Raw genomic sequence first — 20,294 nt, forward strand, 5'->3', positions numbered from 1 at the left:
TGTTAAGGCAAAAGGAAACAATGAAAAAATAAATATAAGGAGAAACTAAAGACTCCCTCTCCACTTAATGTCATCAAAAAAAAAAAAAAAAGTATTTCTATTTAAGGCAAATGACAAACATCCTAAAGCATATCTAAAAGTTCTAAATTCTGTCAAAGTATTTAATATCTAGAACAAGTTCAATATAAAGAAATGTTTTTAAGGGCAGCTACATGGTACAGTGGATAAAACACTAGGTGTGAGTCAGGGAGAGCCAAGTTCAAAATTGGCCTCAGATATTATCTAGTTGTTTGACATTGGGCAAATCAGTTAGCCTCTATTTCCTGCTTCAATCTCCTCCTCTGTAAAACAGGGATAATAACACCTTCCTTCCAGGATTACTGTAAGGACCAAATGAGATAAATATTTGTAAACTGGTTAGTACAAAGTCTAACACATAAAATAGATGCTTTATAAATGCTAGCCATGATGATGGTGATGGAGGTGATGGTTGTGTGGTACAATGGAACTAAGAGTAATTCTGAGTCAGAAAATGCAAATGTATGAAGTTAAATGAAGTAAGTAGAACATTACACTCAGCAACAACAAGATTATATGATGATCAACTCTGATGGTCTTGGCTCTTTTCAGCAGTAAGGTGATTCAAGCCAATTCCAATAGACTTGTAATATAAAAGGCTATTACTCTAAAAGTAAATAAACTTAAAAGGCTGAAAAAAAAATCAATTTCAAATTTCATTCCTAACACTTAACTTCCTGTATGGTTTTTAGCACATCCCTTAACTTCCTGTGACTTCAATTTCCTCAACTAAAAAAAAATTAAGAATTCAACTAGAGAATTTCCTATAATAATTCCCTTCCAGCTTTAGACCAGTGGCTCCCTAATTACAGGGAACAATTTCCATCAGCCTTGCTATAAACTCCCTCTCCAATCCTCTGTTTCTATATGGTAGCAATGAAAATATAAAGAAAGTATGGACATGAGTCCATTACCCATGTCTTTAACATGCTCCTCCCATATGACTACCCATTGAAATACTTTTCTTCCTTCCAGGCCTAAATCAGATGCCAACTTTCCCAAGAAGCTTTCAGTGGTTTACCTCCTTTCATAACCAAAAGCAATCCCTTTGTCTCCCCTTTCCTACTGTGGTGATACTTCATTAGTTCTATCCTATGTCAACTCCACAGCTTTTCATCACTATTAGATTTTAAGTTCTTCAAAGGATCGCAGCAGTTTTATTCATCTTTATATCTTCAATGCTCAGCAGGTGCTTAATAAGCATATGTTGAATGACATTTTTTGACAATTCTGACAATTCTCACACTACTTAATGATTGTCCACATACGTTTTTCAGTTTCAGTGTTGATTATTTCTGATAACCATAAGACCTCCCCATAGTAAACATTCAATAAATTAAAATTGATTTTTATGCATGGTTCAGAGAAAGTACTCTTTAAGTTTTCCAGAGAACATCTATCCAGTAATCTTGTGAATTTGCCTGGTCTACTCTTTTGGAAAGGGAAACAATCTTTCCTATCATTTGCTGCTAACTTACTTATATCTTTGTTCAAAAGTGTCCAAATAGACAAGAATACTAGGATTCTGTTACTTCATCAATGCAAAAAACTCCCATCAGTGCAGATAGCAACTCATATGACTTAGCATATGACTTAGCAGACTTAGTAGACAGTTACACATCAATGCAAATAAAGATGTCTTTTTTTCCAAACAAGTTCACAGACTCCCCAAAATGTATCAACAAAACTCTCGGGAAAGGGGTACATAAACTTGGAAAGAATTTTGATACTTGATTTTCTTTGTAATTTTATGTATTGTATTTCAAGTATTTCAAAACATTATTTTAAAAAGGATCCTCAAAAGACTTTCAAAGGGTTTCATGACAAAGAAATGTTGTGGTCTCTGCTTTAGAATGTTTCTTTTTCATCCTGAATTACCTTAAATATTAAAGGTTTTTAGAAATAAATGCTAATGAGTAAACATTTTATATACCTTCATATAGCATATACTTCCAACACAGAATTAATAGTTATGCAGTGAATTATTGCAACTCCAATTGGGAAGTTTGGTCTTTAGAAAATTATTCAAGAAGACAAAATTTGATGAAGAATCTTTTTCCTTTCTGGTTTCTCTCTTCCTTCTTTTTGGTGTTACTCTTCAAGCAGTACTTCACAGTATCTTCTTTAATTACCTGTTTCTCTGAGTCCCACATAGAAGCCCTCCCCTTTCCCATCAATGTACCCAACCTCCCCCTCAACTCCTATGCTAATCAGAACTTAGTATTTTCATGTTCTCATCCCCTATCTCCAACTTTAGTGTAAAAGGAGAAAGAGTAGTCTTTATTTTGTCATCTCAGCGTCTGACATTTACTGTCAACAAGGACAGTATGCAGATTAGACAGTCCCCGAAGCTCTTCCTTCCTTTCCTCAGTAACATAACTCTGACTCTGTGCTGGTAATCTTGCAGCATGAAGAAATCTGGATTCAAAATCAGGATCTGCTCTTGAGCATTGGCTCTATTTTCTACTGTGCAGCTTTAAGTATAACAATTGATCCCCCTAACATTCATCAAAAAAAATGAAGATTCATAATCTGGGATTCATCAACTTTAAAATTATATACATATATGTGTGTGTGTGTGTGTGTTGTGTGTGTGAGAGAGAGAAAGAGAGAGAGAGAGAGAGACAGAGAGAGAGGCAGAGAGAAAGAATGTAACTCTTGTTTTTCATTCATTTTACCATATAAAACAATACTATATGATGATCAAATCTGATGGACTTGGTCATCTTCAGCAATGAGATCAACCAAATCAGTTCCAATGGAGCAGTAATGAACTGAACTAGCTACGCCCAGCGAAAGAACTCTGGGAGATGACTAAGAACCATTACATAGAATTCCCAATCCTTATATTTTTGCCCGCTGGCATTTTTGATTTCCTTCACAGGCTAATTAATTGTACAATATTTCAGAGTCTGATTCTCTTTGTACAGTAAAATAAGGGTTTGGTCATGTATACTTATTTTGTATTTAATTTATACTTTAATATATTTAAGATGTATTGGTCATCCTGCCATCTAGGGGTGGGGGTGCGGGGAAGGAGGGGAAAAATTGGAACAAAAGGTTTGGCAATTGTCAATGCTTTAAAATTACCCATGCATATAACTTGTAAATAAAAAGCTATTAAAATTAAAAAAAAAAAAGTTAAGAGCTCCTGGACAAGATGATGTCTGATGTCATTTCCAAATCCAGATTCTATGATCCTGTCATCTTGTCCCATAAGAATAATCCTATAGGTAGGATTATTATTATTATTACTTTGGAGGCAATAGAAGTTAAGTGACTTGCCCAGGGTCACACAGTTAGTGAGTGTCTGAATCCACATTTGAACTCAAGTCATCCTGACTCCAGGATTAGTGCTCTACCCACCAAACCATCTATTTTACTCTATTGGTAGGAATTTTGAAAGGAATTTCGAAGTAAAGAGACACATATTTAACCTACACCAGACTACTTGCTATCTGAAGGAGGGAGAAGCTAAGGAGAAAAGGGAGAAAAATTTGAGAACACAAAGTTTTGCAAAAATGAATGTTGAAAACTATAAAAAAAAAAAGGATCCAACTTACATTATAATAGTTATCCTTATCATCGTTAACCAATCAGAGTTGATTGCCAAGCTCAGGAACACCCACTCTTCTAAGGACAAATAAGTACTGAGTGGGTTGCCATTCAAGAGTGCCACTGACCCCTTATACTAATTATCTACTAGCACAATCAATAAAATCAGGAAAAAAAGAAGTAACGTGGCACAGTGAGAAAGATCATTGAATTTGGAGTTGAAGAATCTGGGTTCAACTTCATGGGTTGGCAAATCCTGGCAAATCACCCAATCTCCATCCTGAGTTTTTTCTTCTGTAAAGAACCAGTTGGGTTGGATGCAGGAAACAGCTCTACAAAACTCCCCAATGCAGGGCAAATACGATTAAAATGTATTTGGGAAATTTTAACAAAATAAATAAAACTACAAGAAGATAATGAGAATTTCTAGATCAATATCTGATCCTTTTGTTTCTGAGTTTGACACCATTGGATTAAATGACCTCTAAGATCTAGTTTTAAATATAATTCAATGGATTTGAGGTCAGATAAGAAAAGATAATAAGTGACAAAGATGTTAGGGGGCAGTCAGAGCCTTGGAGCATCCCCCAGGATTCTCATAGTTAATCTAGTCTAGAAAATCATTCTTACTTACCTCTGCGACTGCTATAGAAAACCCAAAGGATGGAAGTGTTGTGAATATCATACATATCATCAAAGAAGGTCTCCTAGCAAAGAAAAAAATAAGCAAGTAAACAAAAGCAATAATGTACAGGATTACCACTTCCTGTTATATTTTGCAAATTCAAGGACAGTTTTTTCTAAGAAGTTCCTCCTTCCCTATTTCTGTTTCCGAAATGATTCAAAGTGGGAACAAAGTGGGAACACACATGCATGCATGTGTATAAACATACACACACCTCAAATTATTCACCTAAAAGAGCAAGAGATTTTGAAATAATGTACAAAAGAAAATATATGCATATTAACCATTGGAACTTTTAACTTACAGTAGAATGTAGAGTGACATTTTGCTGCTGTCATGTTTAATTGACAAGAATCTTGGGCAAGACTTCAGGATCTGAGACCAGTGCAAATAAAAATGACTCTGGTAAGCTCACAAGATTTACATCTGGCTCAAAAACTAATCTTTGGAGAAAATGTGTGTCAATAATAAAACAGTAGACTTCTGCCATTGTTCAGTTGTTGTTTTTGTTTTTTTTTTTTCAATTATGTCTAAGTCTTTGGGACTCCATTTGGGATTTTTTTTTCCCCTGAGGCAGTTGGGGTTAAGTGGCTTGCCCAGAGTCACACAGCTAGGAAGTGTTAAGTGTCTGAGGTCATATCTGAACTCAGGTCCTCCTGACTTCAGCACTAGTGCTTTATGTACTGCGCCACCTGCCTGCCCCCATTTGGGATTTTCTTAACAAAGATACTAGAGTGGTTTGCCATTTCCACCTCCAGCCCATCTTAAAGATGAGGAAACTTAGGCAATCAAGGTTAAGTAACTTGCCCAGAGTGACACAGCTGGTTAGTGTCTAAGGCCAGATCTGAAGTGAAGAAGATGAGGTCTGACCCTTGTCTTCATTGGGCCACCTGATAATTGGCTAACCTAACCCCTGGCAGTTTAGGAACTATTTTTTTAAATGATGTGGAGAAAAAAAAAACACATTAGATTTGCGATCAGCAGATGTGGGTTCCAGTACCAAACCTGGATTTGTTTCCTTTAGTAGATTACCTTGAAAAAAATCATCTATTCCTCTAATCCTAGATCCTTCATCTGGAAAATGAACTTAATGATAATTACACTGCTTATTTCATAGGGTTGTCGTGAGGGGAAAAAGTTTGGAATGTATAACTCAACAAACCTCTGTTAATCAATCAATGAACAAATATCTATTAAAGAACCTGCCTTGTATCAGGCACTGTGCTAGATCCTGAATTTATGAAGATGAATATATACTATTAGATTTACAGTTAGAAAGATCATCTAGTCCAACACTCTGTGTTTTATAAATCAAACATTAAAGAAACCCAGAGAAAGGAAATGGTTTTACCAAGATCATTCTAGTACTATACAGTCAACAAGTCAGGTCAACTATTATCATTTATTAAGCACCTACTATGTGCCAGGCACTGTAAGAATACAAATAAAGGTTAAAAAAAAGTTCCTATTCTCAAGGAGCTCACAATCTTATAGGGAAGACATTATGCAATAAACTTTGTGTAAACAAGTTATATACAGCATAAGTAAAAGATAAAACAAATAATATAAATAAAATAAGTTTTAAAATAGATAAAATAAGCTATATATGGGATAAACTGAAGATAATCAATAGAGGGAAAACAACAGAATTAAGGGGAAATAGGAAAAAGCTTCTTGTAGAAAGTGGAGTTTTAGGTGAGACTTGAAGGAATCCAAGAGGCTGAAAGGAGAAAACAGAATTCCAAATATGGGAGACAACCAGAAAAAAAAAATGCCTTACCTAAAGATGGACTACCTTATTCAAGGAACAAGAAGACCAGTGTTACTCAATCACAAAATACTTTGTGGAGGAGTGTAAGATGTAAGAAATCTGATAGTGTAGGGGGAAATGGGGAACAAATTATGAATGAATTTGAATGACAAAGTATTTAAGTTTGATCCTGGAAGGGATAGAGAGCCACTGGAACTTACTGAGTAGGGGGAAGAGGATGACATAGGTCACTTTCTGAAGATCGCTTTGATAAATGGATGGAGGATAGACTGGAATGGGGAGAGATTTGTGTTAGGGAGATCAATCAGCACTCTATTGCAAAGCATAGAGATGAAGCCCTGTACCAGGGCTTTGGATGAAAGATTGTCACAGGAGAGAAGGGCACATGTAAGAGATGTTATGAAGGTAAAGTTGATAGATTTGGCAATAGATATGTGGAGGTGAAAGAAAGTAAGGAGGCAAGGATGACATCTATCTTTCCAGCCTAATGACTGGGAGGATGTTCATAGCCCCTACAATAATAGGAAAATTCAGAAAGGACAAAGGCTGGGACTAGGGGTGGAAAAAATAATGAGTTCAGTTTTAGACATGTCAAGTTTAATATCTCTACAAGAAATCCAATTTGAAATGTCCAACAGACAGTTGAAAATGTGAGAATGGAGGTCCAGAGAGGTTAGGGGCTACATAGAAAAGATAATTGAACCTATGAGAGCTTATGAGATTACAAAGCAAAGGAGATCACTATTTTCACCCCTCCAAACTTCCTTCCCCAACCTTTACCCTTTCTGAATTTCACTATTACTGAAGAAGAAGAAATAGAGGCACTTATTGCATGTGCTTTCCCAAGAAGTTTAGCCACAAAAGGAAAAAGTGGTGTGGAGGACAACTAGAGGGCACAGACGATCATGTGAGTGTTTTCAGGATGGGAGGAAATGTGGTCAGTATGGAAGCAGCCTATAGACAGTAAAGACTAAAGGTCCAAAGCAGTGTAGAATTGGAAACTTCTTCCTCTGATTCTAAATCAATAGCCCTTTATATTTCCAACTAGGCTTGCTCTCAAATCTTCAACCTATAAAACACTGCAAATATGAGTTCTCATTAATGTTCTTGCTTGTTTTTGCAACAAAGCCTTGTTTAAATTTTAGACAAGAACATTTGCTTAAATAGGGCATAAAAACAATTATTAATTTATTAACTATTGAAGTATTGGGTTCTCTAGTTTTGTCAGTCTTCCCCTTTACAATGGAAACCAAAGTGTTTGATTTGATCATGATTTTCAGTTCCCAAAATTTGGCAGTCTTATCTCTGACCTCTTCAAGTTTGCACAAGCTATTCTATATATCTGGAATGCATTCCCTCTTCATTCCTACATCAAGAATTCCTCACTTCCTACAAAATTCAATACAGGAATCACCTTCTTTCTCCATATCCTTAATTGTTAGTGTTTCATCAAATTATTTCATTCTTACTTATCTGTATAAATGCTTTATTTCACTTGTCTACAGGATATAAACCTTGCTTATAGTGGATGTTGTATAAATACTTCTTAAATTAAATATAATAATATTTCATAGTACTTTTTTTTTTCTTGCAAAGTTCTTTACATTTAGTTTCTCATTTGATCTTCGCAACCACTATGGAAGATAGAAGCTATTATTAACCCCATTTTACAATCAAGGAAACTCTGACCAAGAGAAATAAGCGACTTGCCTAAAGTCACACAAATAATAAGTGTCTGAGGTAAGACTGAATGAGTTTTCCTGACTCACAAATGTAGGGCTCAATGTAGGGCTCAAATATAGGCATTACCTACCTGTGAATTAGCACTTTCAGTCTACAAATGGGAGTCAAAATCCTCAATGGGATGAGGATAGTTAAAACATTATGAAAGTAATTTTTACTTTCAACATGGCTCATCTCCCTTGGCAGCTGTTATTTCTATATCACTCTCATTTATACTACAGGGCGTCAATTTTCAGACATCTGGCTTCCTGTTTATTGCTCCAAGTTCATGATAATATATAAAAGTACTCAAACGATTCAAGGCAATTTTAACCATTGTGCAAGAGCAATCCTTTTCTTGATATATATCTGGCTTTTCTGGTCATAGAAGGTGAGAGTCCAGGAGGTTATAGAATGGCAGTGATGGTCAAAAGTCAAAAGAAACTAGCTTTGGTGCTTTACTGAGCTTATAAATATGAAACTTTCTTTCCAGGTAGAAAGTGTCCAAACACTCATACCTAGCAAGAGCAATTTGAAACTTGAAAGTTACAAGTGCACTTCCTGGAATGGCTTGGGGAAATAAAGGCTTTATTTATAATGTTGGCTCATATAACATCCAAAAGAGGCCCTTTGATCAGAAATGAAAAAAAAAAAAAAAAAGCGTAAGATACAGGAACCTAGCATCTAACTTGTTGCTTCCTGATTCTCTGCTAAAAGGGAATGATGGCCTAAAAAACTACTGTGATTCTGAGTTTTTTCCAAGAATTTGAGTCAAGCTAAGGTTAAATCCTAGGAGTTTCCCTACCAGATAGTTCCTAAGCCAAGAGAACTTTTAAATTGGTAACCATTTCTGTATACTGGGACCTCAAAACTTCCTTATTTAAATATAGCTTCTCTGGATTTGGGGGGACTACCTACATAATTCAGAGAAAAATTTTTCTTTTTTTTTTCATGAATTTAACAAAGAGAGGATTGCATGTAAAACTGTGAACTCTTATCACATATACTTTTTAAAATTACATTAAATGTAATATTTCTGTATCTGGGACCTCAAAACTTCCTTATTTAAATACAACCTCTCTGGATTTGGGCGGACTACCTACATAGTTCAAAGAAAAAAATTTTCTTTTTTTTTTTCATGACTTTAACAAAGAGAGGATTGCATGTGAAACTTTGAACTCTTATCACATATACTTTTTAAAATTTACAATAAATGTAATATGGCAGTAACAAACTGACCTTGTTTATCTGTGTCCTCTTCTGCTCAGAAAATTCTTAGGATAATGAAAATGTGAGTCCCCAAATAATCAATAGATATTCTTGGGAATTTATGGGTATAAGTCAAACTTCCCAAAAGTCTAAATGTCTAGTGACATGATAACTCCAAGATTTGTGGGGTTTGCTTCTGAAAAATACTGAGCAATAACAATATATTGGGAGCTAAGTATGAGTAGTGAAATTACATTCATTATCTACTGATATTTGGAGAGCACTTCATCTTTTACTTTAATCCTTGCATCTCTCTCTCTCTTTCTCTCCTCTCTCTCTCTCTCTCTTCCTCCCTCCCTCCTTCCCTCCCTCTCTCCCTCTCTTCCTCCCTCTCTCTTTTCCTCCCTCCCTCCAGTAGGAAGAGCTTTTCCTTCCCTATTTTTAATCATTTTTATTTTATATTCAAATCCATGTATATATTAAATTTCTGAATATATATATAATCTCTTAAACATTCAATATAGTTCAATTTCAAAATTAAAATGACAATCACAATGGAAAATATTCATTTTTCCCAGAGGAAATAAATAATGCATTAGAAAAGATCAGATCATTCATTTAAGTATGTAACTATATTTAAAATAAGGAAACTTGTTCCTATATGCTTTCTCCCCTCCCTCAGATGTGCTTATAGATATTTAAATGTGACCTCTCTACAAGTATAACTAACTGTAACTTGTCTTTAATTACATCAAATCTTGCCATTTTATTTTAAAATGTTATCCAACTAAAGATTCAAAATGAAGCACATTTTTGGACATGGTCAGTCTATCAGGATAGGAATGTTTTGCTTGATTATGCTGGTTTGCTTTTTTTTCTGGTATAAAGACTGGGGAAGGGGGAAGGGGATGGGATGGAAAGAAAAAAAGTTTATTTATTGAAAATTATAAAATTTAACAAAGGAGTTAAAGTATTATCCAGGGTGTACCTATAATAAAGCAATCAATTTCAAGTGATACAGACTTTATCAATATATCAAAGAATTTATGAGAACTGGGCAATTAAAAATCACATACAGATAGACTGTCAAAATTCAAGATAGAATTTGAAAACACAAAGTCACATAACAAAGTTAGCTTTACTGTTGTATAAGAATAAAATTCAACTTCTAGTTTCTTGTATCTAAGATTTTGTAGGCAAAAGAAGTAGGTCTAATGTTTAACTCTCTTATTAAAGCAATTAAATTTTGTTATCATCTAAGACCTGTAGTGTCTTTGGTTTAGAGAAAACCTGGTGAATAAGCTCCTTACCCAATTTATATTGGTACCTCTAGGGTCAGAGAGTTAATTGGGCTACTGAAGTAAAGCAGTTTGTCTATGTTTTAGGGCCAAAATATGTGAGAGGAAGTACTTGAAGAGGGATCTTCCTGAATCCAAAATCTCCCTTCTATCCATTGTACTGGACTGCCTCTCATCATTTAAATACTATTGGTTAGTGTAATCTACTCAGTTCTCAAGTCCAAGAACAATTGTGAATTCATGTTAATTTTATTCATATCAAGAAGACTCATCATGAGATCAAATCTGGCCTCAGACACATACTAGTTATGTGATCTCAGCAAATCACTTAACACTGTTTGCCTCAGTTTCCTCATGTGTAAAATTAACTGGAGAAGGAAACAGCAAATCACTGTAGTATCTTTACCAAGACAACCCTAAATGAGGTCATGGAGAGTCAGACACAATTGCAAAAACAACAATTTGTAATGTGTACTTTCTCAGGAAAATTATACTCTCATACTGCATACCATTTCTTAGTTATCAATATATCTGAGTAATGTGAATGATGCAAAATTTAAAAAGAAAAGAGCATCACTGAAACATTTAAAAACTCACAGAAAGAACAAAAGGAAGTTTATAAGAGACTGATAGAAAGTGTTACTGCTATTATTTTAACTTTAATACATACCTTAAAAATATACCTAAGAAAAGTTCAGTTTCACATACAATCTTTTTTTGCATGTTCTTTTTACATCAAAATGTCCATATTTGTTGATGTTTAATATTAAAAAGTAATAGAAACGACTTGCTATTTTTCCAACATAGAAAACCTTTTCTAAAATTTCAGTAGAATGTATTTATTTTCAGCACTTACTACATACCAAGCATTGAGGTAAGCCCAAAGGATGAAAGGAAAAAGAACCAGAGAAACACTATACATAACGAGTCTCAGTTCACAACTTAGAGAAGCATCATAGAAGTTTTTTTACCCAACCTCCAGTTCTCTAGCTAGATAGATGTCTTACCCTGCAGGATTCACTTACCATTGTTTTATTTTGGAGCAGAGATGATGCTTTTTGTATAAGAGAACTTTTACAGGAACCCAAACTATCAACGCCACCAAGGCCACATAAGCAATGGAAACGGACACAATAAGCCAATAAGATGTCTTCTCAGAGCTGTTCTTCGTCTCTCTGTATGCTGAGGCAAACTGTTCTGCCACCACAAGCGTTGGGATAAAAAAAGCAGCAAATTCTAGGATCTCATAAACCAGGAATTTGATTAATTTTCTGGAGATCATTTTGAAACAACCACCTCTTAGGAGAAAAAGCTTTCCCTCTCAATAATCAGTAATATAAAGATATCGTTCTGAACTATGTTCAAGCTCTTTGTAGGAGCACACACACATGCACACATTAACCACTGATTTTTTTATTCTTTTATGGACTCTTATAGGGTTCAAACCTCACTACCTAATAACCACAACATATCTGGGAAAGTGATTTCCTAGATTAGCTGCATATGGATCATGAGTCATGAGTCTTACACCTCATTTCTTTGTACTGGTCAAAAATATTTATTATTATTATTAAACTCTGTGATATCAATTAATATTTACATACCACCTTATACTTACAAGTTTTTAGGGCAATACAGCTATCTCACACACAAATTCCTCTTGACACAAATAAATTCTGTTATTCCCATTTTACCTAACAAGAAACTGGGATATAGACATATTTTAACAATGGTTCAACAGTCAACTTTAATGGAATAACCACACCTTGTCTAGGACAAAAAAATAAACAAATCTCAGTATTTTAAAGTGGCCCAAAATCTCTAAGTTGTGAGATGTTGGTCTAAACCTAACTTCTCCCTTACTGCTATCTAATTTTCCCAGTAGTTCCTGTCAAATAGTGAGTCCTTTTTGTAATATCTGGGGGGGTTATACTGCTATTAGATACAATTTCTTCTGAATTTTCTGGACCTATCTCTTGCATTGATTGATCTCAATACTTTTTAATGAGTATCAAATTGTTTTTAATAATTATTGCATTTGTAGTACCATTTAAGCTGTGGCACTGCTAGGCCCTCTTCATTTTCATTTCTTCTCATTATTTCCCTTTAGATTTTTGACCTTTTCTCTCCTCCATATAAATTCATTTTCTAGTTCTTTTTCAATATCCTTTTTTTTTTTCTTTTGTGAGGCAATTAGGAATAAGTGACTTGTCTAGGGCTACACAGTTGGGGAGTGTGAGGAAGAACTCAGGTCTTCCTGACTCTATGGCTGCTGCTCTATCTACTGTACCACTTTGTAGCCACTTTTCTAGTTTTATAAAATAATCATATTGTACTTTGATTGGTATGACATTAAATGAGTTTTTTAATTTAAGTAATCTTTTTTTTATATTACTTTGTCTTCATTTCCACAAACAATTGTTTGTAATATCATTTATACATTTCTTTGGTGCATCTTGGAGAGTAAGCACCTAAATAGTTTATACATTCTCCAATAATCTCTTACTGGAAAGGGAATGTCCATGAACTGAGGAAGGGCTGAATAAGTTGTGGTATCTGAAGGTGATGTTGTGGCATAAGAAATAAGCAAATAGATTATTACCAAAAAAATATAAAACAACTCATAGGAATTGATGCAGAATGAAATAAGCCGAACCAGAAGAACAATTTATCAGTTGTTATCAATATTATAAAAACAAGCAATTTTGGGGACTTTTATAAAATGATAGAGAATGAAATGAAGAGGAGAAAACAATTTATACAGTAACACTGTTAAAACAAACACTTTTAAAAGCTCTAAGGACTATGATCCATGTAATGACTATTCATGATGCTAAATGACGCTTGATAATGGCATTGAGGCAGGATTTAACTGAGTTCTTCCTGATGTCAACTCCAGCACACTGCCATACTGTCTCTGAAGAGATAAAAGAATCCCTTTCAAATTTTTGCAACATATTTCCAGAAAAAAAGTGGGAAAATGGGTTCTATGAGACTCCACAAACTCCAAGTTTAATCATAGGGTTCTATTCTTGGAGATTTAATTTGTGGTGAAAAAAATCTGACAGATCTGATCAGAATCTGTTCATGCAATCATCATTTCCCCCAATTTTTGTATAATGCAAGGGAGATGCCTGTTTTTTCACATTTCCAACTTTTATTTCCTTCCTGCATGTAGGAGCTAGGAAATTGAAAGTCTCTTATATGATTAGTCAAATCATCTATGTTCCTAAATTTGTTCATTGTTTTCAGCAAGTCCTTTGAAACAAAATGTATAAACAGCCAGGAATGTCCTGGTACATCTGTACTTTATTTCCTGTGATAATTGTTGATGGGCCAAAGAATCACAGCTAAAATCTCTGCAAAACTGAATGGAGAATTTAGGAGGGTAGATTTATGCAAAGGCCTATTTTATCATCTTCCAGTGCCAGTTTTCTCACATTTGTGGCTACATAATGCCAAATAACCCCACCGAATCCAATTCAATATCCATATGGAAAATATCTTTGTTTCCTGTTCATTGTATGATTCCTTTGTGAAATGTAACTGAAGAACAAGAATAATGAAGGCTCAGTCTGAATTATCATTTCTTACATATAATTTAATTATTTCCCCAAGAGAGAAGCCTTGCTCATTTTTGTATTCTCCTTCAGTATCAATTATGTATTAATTCTATAGTGCTTTCTATATAACAGGCACTTTAGTAAACATTTCATCTCCTTTAAAACAAATTCTTCTATTATTGCTTCTATTTTGCTTTAAAAATAGAATTGTATTGCTTGCTATCTTAGTGAGGGGAAGGTTAAAGGAGGGAGAAAGAAAATCTAGAGCTCAAAATCTTACAAAACTGAATGTTGAAAACTATTTTCACCTGTAGTTGGAAAAATAAGATTCTAGTGAGTTTAAAAAAAAAACAAAAAACAACCCAGAATCCTAGTCCACTATATGCTATCACCAGCACCCTTCAAGTTCACCTAGAACTGATTGTCATTGTAAGCATTCATAACTTAGAAATCTATAAACACTATAAAATCAGGCTTCATCTGTTTTGTTGATTGTTTGGACTTAATGTGAAGAAAATAATAATGTGGATTGAACTTAAAAGTGTTTCCTGTATATGGTTTGAAGTTTTTGGAAAGCTGATTGTTAAACATTTACCACAGACTTTGATCACATCTGACCAGCTCCACTACATACACACACACACACACACACACACACACACACACACACACTTGGGGAGTAAAGAAAGTTTCAGAACAGAAACCACTAAAACAAGAAAAAAATGCCATTTTTAAGAGGGAGAGCATTTTCTAATTGCAGTAAAGCCAAATTGACAAAGTGAAAAGAAATAGGAACTAATTCTTGGAAAGTGTCACGCCCATGCAACATCATATTGTTTATATTAAAGAAATCTGATATTAATATGCTTTCTGCTAACTTTGAGATCTTAGTTAAAATGTACCATAGTTCTTCTAAGTCACACAAACCTAAGCAGACTAATCAGAAGCACACAGGGCAATCACACCAATAAACCTGAACAGAACAAAGTCTGCTGGTTAGAGTATCACGTGAAGGGATAACAGGAAGATACTGTTTCTATTTTTAACTCTTGATCATTGACTCACCTTAGATACTTTATATGTTTTTCTGCAATGAAGATTCTATGACCTATCGATCATATATGATTCTATCGATACCATATCGATACTGCCACTTTAATTGCTAATTTACTAGTTAATTCTAACAGATCTTAGTGTACTCAAAGTGCTTAATAACTGACAGTCTATAATTATTTGACATGATTTTAATGTGTAGACAAAGGCAGTGTGTGAATGCTAGGTTTCTGCTAAGTACATCTCTATAATACAACCTGTTTCTATCTTGTTTCACTCTTCAGTGACTAAAAATGAGATCATTTGGTGCTATCAATTAATGGATGAATGTTGAATATTGAACCGCCATATTGAAACTTCTGGATTCAGAGAAACATTGGGGGAATTACAAATGTAGTAGCTAATATAATCCAAGCTTACTGTTGATATACTAACAGACATACTAAGAAGGCTTTTTCTATGGTTTATTTAGGGGGTGGGGAAGAGAAAGGAACCTTGATTCCACTGTAAGAATTAGAGGTAATTGGGTAGCACAGTGGAAATAGAGCTGGAGTTGGAATCAAGAAGACCTGAATTCAAATTCTGTCACATGCATTTACCAAGCTGAAGAACCCCAGGGGGCATCAACTTTAAAATAAAGGAGTTGGATTGATGGTCTTTAAAATCTTTCCCAGCTCTAAAATTATGATCTTATCATAAACTTCCCTCGGAAGGTATAGACAATCAACCCATTTATGTATGACTTTTAGTCATAAGCATTGAAATATTAACATGCTTGTGGCTAAAAAACTTTTATCTATCAGTAATATGATTTGAATCTGCCTCTTCTAGCTTCAAAGCTGGTTTTCAATTCACTTCTCACCACTGTCTGTGTATGCTTTATGTCTAACATTTTAAATATCATATCTATCGTGGCTCGAGTAACCAATTGAAGAGGACAGAAGGTAGTGACAATCTTCGATGGCTACTAATCTGTCTTCCTACGTCTTTTATTGGAGATGACTGTGGCATATCACATTTTGGAATATTTGGAGATTCTCTGTACTTTATATTCTGAAAGAGTCCCTGAGGTTATTTTTCCCTTCTTATTTTGAACTTTCAACTGGTATGTTATGAGTCACAACAGCTTTAAAAGAATAAGACCTATCATATCCTCAGAGATGTGGCCACAATTTAAAGATTAGTTTGAAACATATATTATTTTCTACATTATGCAGAATTAAAGCGCTTTGTTAGTAGCAATTGAAGGACTCATTTTCAAATAGAACTATGATAATAACCAGCAGCTATAAAATGCTTTCAGGTTTCCAAAGAACTTTTATGTTTCAACAGATTCTCTCAACAACTCTTTGGAAGTATATGTCATTATTATATTTGTGTTACAAACAGGGAAGAAAGGCCGAAAGACATTGACTTGCCAGAATCCTGTAGTTAGTATTTCAGGTCTTCTTGATTCCAGGTCTCACATTCTAACCATACCTACCTAACTCATCTCCCTGTGGAATTCAACTGGGGTGCAGAAGCCTCATTTCAGTGGTCACTTAGACAAAAATTCAGTCATGCTTGGATTAACTCAGTGCAATTCTGAGTAAGCCACCAGGAGGTGATGCACTCCAGCTATTCCTCACTTGTGGGTTCTCACTTGTTAACAGGCTGCAATATCCCCTGTGGCTCCTAGAGGGAACTGGAAGCCTAGATTATCTTCACGGCCCAAGAAAAACTGGGCTATTTTCCCAGTTACCACCATGGCTCTCACTAAGTACCATTCTTCCCCTTGTTCCTGCATCCTATTCTAGGAAATGAAATGTTGCTTCCTGGCCGTCTTCTTTGAAAAAGTTCAATTTTTTGATTCTCTTTGCTTGGCACCTATAAATTTAGATACACAGTATAGAGAGGGAAAAAGAAAGGGAGAAGAAAAGTACAAAGACAGATAGATAGACAGACACAAGCCCTTAGATTTTCCAGTGTGATTATTGCACCTTGGAGTAACTCAGTGGACTTAGGGTAAAGATGACATCTGAATCCCCCAAGTTTCTTACCTCTGTATTTCAAAGCTCAGTACTCCTTAACTCTAATAGAAAAGAGACTGCAAAGCAGAGTGTCCTCTTTAGCCTCATTCTGCTCACTGCAACATGATTGTTGCTACAAGGGTTTCTGAATCTCAGATGAATCCTCCATGGACCCCTTGATCTTTTCAAAAACAACAAAATAAAGGCAAAATTCACCTGGGCTCCGTGGACATTCTCTAGTGTTACAGATGACAATCTCTCCATGTCTGCCCTGTTTTCTATATTGCCTTTCCAAAGTCTTTTAAGTTCATCACAGGAAATCCACTCAATAGTCTGGAGCTGTTGTTGAGTTCCCCTGACATCATATGGCTGTCAACAGAGGTCATGAGCTGATGATCACTTACCCTCATTCCCATTACATGATCAAACTATTTTCTTTGGGTTCTGAGTTTCATCAATGAGATGCTTTAGTTTCTTCTTCATAATCTCTTATATGAGAGGTATTACAGTCTGCTCATACAGACCATGCGGGTCATCCAAAGCCCGCAAACTCAGTTTGAACCGTGAAACAGCACAAGTTCCAAAGGCATATTTTTAAAAATCAATTAAATTAACATCTATTAAACAGCACCAAATCAACGCTAAATCTGGCACTTTCGGGATACAAAAATATCATAAAAATATGACAGCATCCTTGTACTACATGTAGATGCTTACAATATTGTTTGGGGGAGGGGAAATTCTCATATAGATAGATCTATCTATCTTCCTATCTCTTATTGAAGAGATTATTGTAGCATATTATATTTTGGAATATTTGGAGTTTCTCTGTCCTCTATACTCTGAAATCCAGAGATTATTTTTCCATCTTTATTTTGAACTTTCAACTGCTATGCTATTAGTAACAATAGCTTTAAATATACATATATATGCATATATACACACATATATAATAAGCTAATTAGCACATTAGCAATTTAGTGTGTACATACTTGTTAAATAGCTAATATGAAATGTTAAATTCACAAAACATGACTAAATCTTCATCCAGTAGAATGACTAGTAGGTGTTCCCTCCTTCAGAGAAAGCAATATTTCCCTTATCTGTAAAGTACAACTATTGCCATTTTGTGGTGGAGAAAACTGATGTTCTAAGCAGCTGAGCCTTGCTCCAAGTTAACTAAGTGTCAGAACTTGGACCAAAGGCAGGAAGGACATAAGGCACTCAAGGGGAAAGGAGTCTCAGTAATGATCTCGTCCAATCGTCTTATATTTTCCTGATTAGAAAACTGAAGTCCAGGAAAATGAAGTGATCTGCACCAAGGAAAAAATAAATAGATGACAGAGCTAGCATTCAATCTCAAACTCATCTGACTCAAATCCAATCTCTGAATATTGAGAGATTTGAAACTATGTACAGGGGACCCAATGATTTTTAAAGGGGGAAGGGAAGATTCATCTTGAAGCATTAACATTAGACAGTAACATTAGACAAAGTTGAATGGGTAAAATGGTATCAGACTCCAAAAAGCCTTGAATTCCAAGCTTTGAATTTGAATTTGGAATCCAAATTTGAACTCCCAAAATTGAGAATGTGAGGCTGATTCTAGGATAATTGGGAACAATGAAAAAAATTTCTAATTAAATACTCCATATCATTCCCCCCCCGCCCCCAAGCATTAGGTACAATAGAAACAACTCACATTTATAGTGTATCCCAAAAGTTTTGTTTTTTTACTGAGGCAATTGTGGTTAAGTGACTTGCCCAGGGTCACACAGCTAGAGAGTGCTAAGTATCTGAGGTCACATTTGAACTCGGGTCCTCCTGACTTCAGGGATGGTGCTCTATTCACTGTGTCACCTAGCTGTCCCTACCCCAAATGTCTTAGAGCAATTTTAAGCGCTTTCTTTGCCAAAGAAAGGCAAAAGATAATGAATCCTCAAGGACCTCACAGTCTAATAGACCAGGCTCATGAACTCAAAGTCAAGCTCAATTCTTTACACACACATATATGCAATCTATTGTCAATTCTTGTCCTTTCTTCTTTTGCTTCATCTCATAAATAATCTCTCTCTCCACTTATAGTCACTACCTCTTTTTTACAGAATTTCATTAGTTCTCACCTGGACTTCTGCAAATGCCATCTGCTTGGACTCTACCTTAAGACATCCTCCACTTAGCTGCCAAAATGCTTTTCCTAAACTGAAGTATGATTTTATTTCTCTGATCTCATCTCCTCCCCATCTTTCTTCGAATTATATAATAGGTGCCAAATGTTTATTGTTAAAAAAAGATTTAATTTTATTATATATTAATATTTACTATTGTATATTAACATTAAAATACATTATATATTAACATATTTATAAATATATAAGTAAGCTGGGAATTAAATAGGGAAATCTGGATATTGGGTAATTAATCCATAGTTTTTATGTATGTTCTCTTTTTAAAAATATTAGATATAGTCCATTTTCTCCTTTATTATAATTGCCCATTCCAATGAGGATGATCTACAGTCCCTTAAGTGCTGAAGGCTACCTGGAAGGTGACAAAGGTTGATGTGCAGTTCTTTGTGCTTTCCTTCCTCAGAAGGTTGAGAATGTACCATCCATATGGCTTTGGTGATATTGATATTCCTTCTTTAGCAGCAGTTTGCCACATAACCATTTAGAGATCAGCTTTCAAAACAGTCTGTCAGCATGAATCTAAACAAGATTTTACGTCCTAAACAGAGTGATCACTGATTTAAATCTAGAAGGGATCTTAGATGCCAGTGAGTCTAATACTCTCAATTTTCAAATGGGAAAACTGAGGCACAAATAGGCTAAAATGACTTGTTCCAGATAATAGAGTAACAGAGATTAGATCAGAATGCATGTCTTATGATAGCTAATCCAGGGCTTTCTCCTCCCCCCCCCCCCAATATTCCAGGCTGATATTCTGCATATTTAAAATCTTAAATCAAAATCCTAAAAAGCTTATAATATGTAGGTTGCCTAGGAAGGCACTGATTTGGAACTATTTTGAAAACAAGCCATCTCTCAAGCAGACTGATTAATAAATGGCGTTCAATTATATTTCCAGTTTAGTCTTTTCAAGATCCCATTGAACGAGATGAGGTGAGATCTTTCAAGACAGTTGTGAAAGTTTGAGTAGGCCTGAAGGACTTTAAGCATTGAGTGAAGGGCATACTTAAGTCCCCTTGTTATCCTGCTATGACATCAGTGTCTTTCTGTTTGGGTCAGATATGGGCAACTATGTACTTATTGGTCAAGTTCAATTTCTTGGGTAGTTCCCGAATTTAGAATGTAAGATCCTCAGCCAATAAAGATAAGGGTCAGTGGTAGG

General features: G+C 35.0%; 1 protein-coding gene across 1 annotated transcript in view; it reads right to left on the reverse strand.

The window, feature by feature from the left end:
* Positions 1–11,853, reverse strand: part of TMEM236 (transmembrane protein 236) — a 46,077-nt gene extending 34,224 nt beyond the window's left edge. Inside the window, exons 1-2 of the mRNA XM_031939903.1 lie at positions 11,344–11,853; positions 4,268–4,340 (exon numbers count right to left, since the gene is read on the reverse strand). Of these exons, the coding sequence (XP_031795763.1) occupies positions 4,268–4,340; positions 11,344–11,600 (330 nt within the window). The 5' untranslated portion in view covers positions 11,601–11,853. The remainder of the gene's footprint in view (positions 1–4,267; positions 4,341–11,343) is intronic.
* Between the last annotated feature and the right edge of the window lie 8,441 nt (positions 11,854–20,294).

Source organism: Sarcophilus harrisii, chromosome 5 (genome assembly GCF_902635505.1).
Source record: "Sarcophilus harrisii chromosome 5, mSarHar1.11, whole genome shotgun sequence".
NCBI classification, from domain to species: Eukaryota; Metazoa; Chordata; class Mammalia; order Dasyuromorphia; family Dasyuridae; genus Sarcophilus; species Sarcophilus harrisii.